Source organism: Schistosoma mansoni, assembly GCF_000237925.1.
Source record: "Schistosoma mansoni, WGS project CABG00000000 data, chromosome 3 unplaced supercontig 0083, strain Puerto Rico, whole genome shotgun sequence".
Lineage (NCBI taxonomy): Eukaryota > Metazoa > Platyhelminthes > Trematoda > Strigeidida > Schistosomatidae > Schistosoma > Schistosoma mansoni.
Genome location: NW_017386008.1, coordinates 958,093 through 962,644, shown reverse-complemented (window position 1 = coordinate 962,644; position 4,552 = coordinate 958,093). Strand labels below are relative to the sequence as shown.

Sequence of the window (4,552 nt, the reverse complement as noted above, 5' to 3'; positions counted from 1 at the left end):
AACACATTCAGTTCCATTTCTACGTGATCAATGATGATCTTAACATCTATTAACAGCCAGTGGTACAGTATTGCGGGTCAACTAGAATTCATGTGGCTTTCATTAGAAGTTACAATTCTACATTCAACGATGATGGAATCGTCTGGCAGAACTAACTTTATTGCCATCAAATTCAAGTGTGAAGATGTGAATTTTTACACACCCAATCAAAACAGTTTGTGCTACTTAGATTATAACTAAACAAATCAAAACAATGAACCAATGACAAACAATTCGTAGATTATTACAAGCAACAAAATGTTTGTTCATGGAAACGTGACCACAAATAAACTAATCACTTAGTTTGCAGTATCAATAGGGGGGGTTCAGTAATTTCAACCAACGATGGATAAATATCAGCCTATATACCTCACTAGCTAGAAGAATATTACATAACGCTGGGTTCATCTTTCATGATGATTCGTTAACAATGATCATATGATTTGATGAATTTCGATCGTCTTAATGGTCAATTTAAATCATCCAATCAGAAAGAAACAAGCAAACACTCAGAAAGTCTATATAAACTCGACAAGTTCTAACAGCAACTATTAACCTTTTTCAACAAGATGATGAGGTGAGTGTTGACTGTACACTTAAGGTTATTGAATGCATTATATGAATTTTAATTTGTTTCATTGAAATAAGGCCATTTTATCATCTGAACCACTTTAGATATACGTTTTCGTCTGGTCAGCGGATACTCGTCTATTTGGTTGTCAGCTTGACTCTTAAGTTCTTCAATTGTCAACATACTTGTGAGGAAATTGATTCGCTTAAAGAAGGAAAAGTAGTGTTTAAAAATGAATCATATGCATATGTAAGTTACCAGTCAGATTCCAACATACACATTCAGTCTCAGTATTATCATTATTCCCAGATTATTTACGTAAATCAGCCGTCTCCAATTGTCAATTGCAAGTTTCAGAAATTTAATACTTCTCAGGTGAGTCAACTAAATTTTGCAATGGAGATACTAATCGATATGTTTGCATATTTTCAGATAATCATTCCGAAATTCCCATTCAAATTTTACGGCTCTAATGTCACTATATTTGACATTAGCCAATATAGTAAGAGAATCATTTACTTTGAACTCAAATATTTACTGAGTTTTGTTTATTCCCATTTCATTTCACGAATGAAAGTTGCTTTAATTTCTTCAGAAAATCAGTTTCATGCTGTTGTGTAACATTCAAAACTTCTACCGATATCTTATTTTGTTGAAGTTGTGAATAGTTTTGAGTCCTTACAGCAAACGTGTTACGGTTTATGCATTTGATTTTAGTCTCCAGTTAATTTCAAAGCCTTTCCTTCATTCACTGCTAATTATCAATCAAATTGCATGTTTTCATTCAATAAACGCAGGTATAACATTCAAGAACGGATCAAAGGAATTAGGATCAATTATCAATTATTTAGTTCTTTTTCCTTTTCCTGAATATGAAATTTTGAATGAGAGTAAGTTCTTCCATTATTCAATGATATTTTGTTTTGCTTTTTAATTCTGATTTTTATTTTGCATAAATGATTCAGTACTGAGGTTGATTATTCTGTGAGAGCTGGCCAGTATATAGTGATCATTTTGTTTGTGTGATTTCATGAACTAAATTGTGTTCACAATGCGTATTGATTACTGTCAAATCAAAATGTTAAATAAAACACCGATTGACTTTAAAATGGACGCAAATTGATTGAGTAGAAATGATAAGTCTGTTGATATAATTGGTAAAGTTGAAATTACCTACTCTCCAGTCTATTTAAACTACTATAAAACAGATTTCTCATCAATATGACACTGCTTGGTAGATTCAATGAATCAAAATGATCACAGCTACAACAATAAACGATGTTGTGCGAGAAGTCAGTTTGCATTATTGAAGCATATGAACTTTCAGATTGTATTTGATATCCTCCAATTTTTTTCTGTGACTTGCTTAGTTCTTCAAAGTTTAATGTCTCTAAGTGATTGTCAGTAGACCGTTGGATATTCAACCATTTCATACTCATTCAATCATGCAATTCGAACTCATGCCCTTCTTGAAACATCGAATCAACGAACGACCATGAATAGTCTGTTGGTACATCATGATTGATTCCAACCAGAACACCTAGAATATCAAAATGAAGTTCATTGATTTTGTTCAGTTATTGGAATTAATGACACTTGAGTAGCATTTCTGTGTAAAAATGAGTTCAGTTGAGGGGACACAGTTTGATTGGAATAACAGAATCTCATGGAAATCACTTTATGTGTGTATGTTTGGATTGACATTAACGGACTCCTAATTAACTAGAAGCTTAAGAAGTAAAATATTCTTCTCAGTTGATTGAATTGAAACATTCATTATATCGTTGAAATAATAATAATAATGGCTCTTGAAAGTTCCATTCAATTGGACCGGTTCATCTGAAACTGGGAAGGAAGATGATAACTCGTGTTCAAACTCATTTTGTGTTGGAATGTATGTTTATTGGAAGAAGCGGATATTCATCATAAACATATACAAACACAATTTTCTTTTTACTTTCATTATTTCAGAGAACTTATTCGCTCATAGATTCTCTTTCGAAATATCAGGTGACAGTTTGAGTAAGCGAACTATAAAATGATTGATTGATCACATGTGAGATATGAACACTTACACCATCATTCATTGTAATTGCTCACATTTTCTTCTGTTCAGTTTGCGTAATTGGATTCTATTCAAAAACCGACAGAAGTAATAAAGCATAACGATCCTGTAAAATAAGGGGGGAAACTAAATGTAGAATGTGCTGATCGTTTGAACACCGTGTTTGAAACTCAAAGAACAGTCGATGCAAGCAGATAAACTATTGCAGAGATACATTTTCATCAAGAGACTTCAGTGGAACTTGATAAGAAGTCTGTATGCCAAAGAAAGTAAACTTGTGTTACTCACTACATGGTCATTCTTAAATGTTATCCATTGGAATTATGAAACCACTAAAACGAATAATGTGCAGCTATTGGTTTTTTCATCCTTAACAAACACTGATATACCAATGTGTTGCCTAAGCAATTAAGTTATCAAGTTCATTTTGTAAACGAAATCTCCACAGCTCATGTCATGTGTATTAATAGTTGATTGTTTCAACGTTAGTTGTAGAGAATATTGCGTCAATGTGAATACATATTGAACTGTCAGATCTAATTAGAAGCTTAGTGATTTATTGTTTCAACATGAAGACGAGGATGTAATAAAGCGTTGGAAACTAAGCATCTGATATTCATTTCGGAGGATGCATGCTTGTTTCATTTACACAACATTCACTAGATTATATTTAATAAGGAATTCAACTGAAGAACATCTGGGCTACCTGTTCCTGTCATCTAGATATTTCAAACAGTTATCTGATTTCGTTTGTTTTAATACATCATTATGCCTATTAATCGCACAACCTATTCAGGTGCGTTTCTGAAAAGTGTAAGACCTTTCGCTGTAAAGGTTACAGAAGGCTTAATCAGAGATATCGTGGTTGCTGGCAATATGCAGCGACAAGAACGTACATTATCCAGATGTCGATTGATTGGCCTGCTAAGTTCTAACTGGCGATCACTCAATATTCATCGTCAGGAAGGACGAAGAAGTAAGAAACGGAAACTTGTTGAAGTACTTTATGCTGAGAATTCTATATTGTACAAAAAATATAATATTGAATAAAGCTAATAATAATAATAATAATTTGAGATAATACGGTAAATATCTGCTTAAATATGATCACTCTGTCAGTAGGCACATACAATGTCACATTTAACAATAACGTGATCATCATAAATTCCTCAAATTGTAAATTTCGATAATCTTTTGTTTACAGACAGTAAATTCAAAATAACTACTCTGATACTTCCGAATGGGAAGATATTTGTGTATTATGATAACGTAAGTAGCACAATTGAATGGCAATATAGTTTTATTTCAAGTAATTCAGATTATTCTACTAATCCGTGTATACCAGTACTGTCGAATGCAACAAGATACGATTGGAAGAAATCACCACTTTGTAATGTACACACTGACTATATGACACTATTGTTATTACCTTACTGACACACTTTATTTTCGGTTTTGTTTAAATTACTGAGTAATAAGAAGTGATGTGATATCTGAGGAAATACTTATGTCTTTGCACCAATTTAAGACAAACAGTGTATGTTAGAGTACTGCACGGGGATAGTCATATTCTGTGAAGCTTTTCTACGTCTTTCGAAGTTCAGCTGTTGGAAAAGTTCACAGTTGAATATTGTGAGTGACTTATTGCTAATATCTTGATCGTTTCACTGCGTGCAACTACTTCAATGTGAATAGTAGGTAACCCACCCATTTGCAATAGAACAGATGATGGATAACTAGAATGGGTTTTGCTTATTACAAGGTAATGAGGACATATTGTGAAAATAATTCTCAAGGGAAATGAACAGTAATGGATGGAAGTGAACACATCGACACAATTCCACCAAATGATAACAAGTTGATGTGCAGTAACATTT

The 4,552-nt window shown here is 32.9% G+C and overlaps 1 protein-coding gene across 1 annotated transcript; it reads left to right on the top strand.

Annotated features, from left to right (window-relative positions):
- Positions 1 to 802: 802 nt before the first annotated feature.
- Smp_191400 (hypothetical protein) lies at positions 803 to 1,231 on the top strand (the record flags this gene model as incomplete). The annotated part of the gene is made up of 3 exons (XM_018791349.1): positions 803 to 859; positions 896 to 985; positions 1,043 to 1,231. Coding segments are annotated over 3 exons (336 nt in total), but the record flags the coding sequence as incomplete, so codon positions are not given.
- Between the last annotated feature and the right edge of the window lie 3,321 nt (positions 1,232 to 4,552).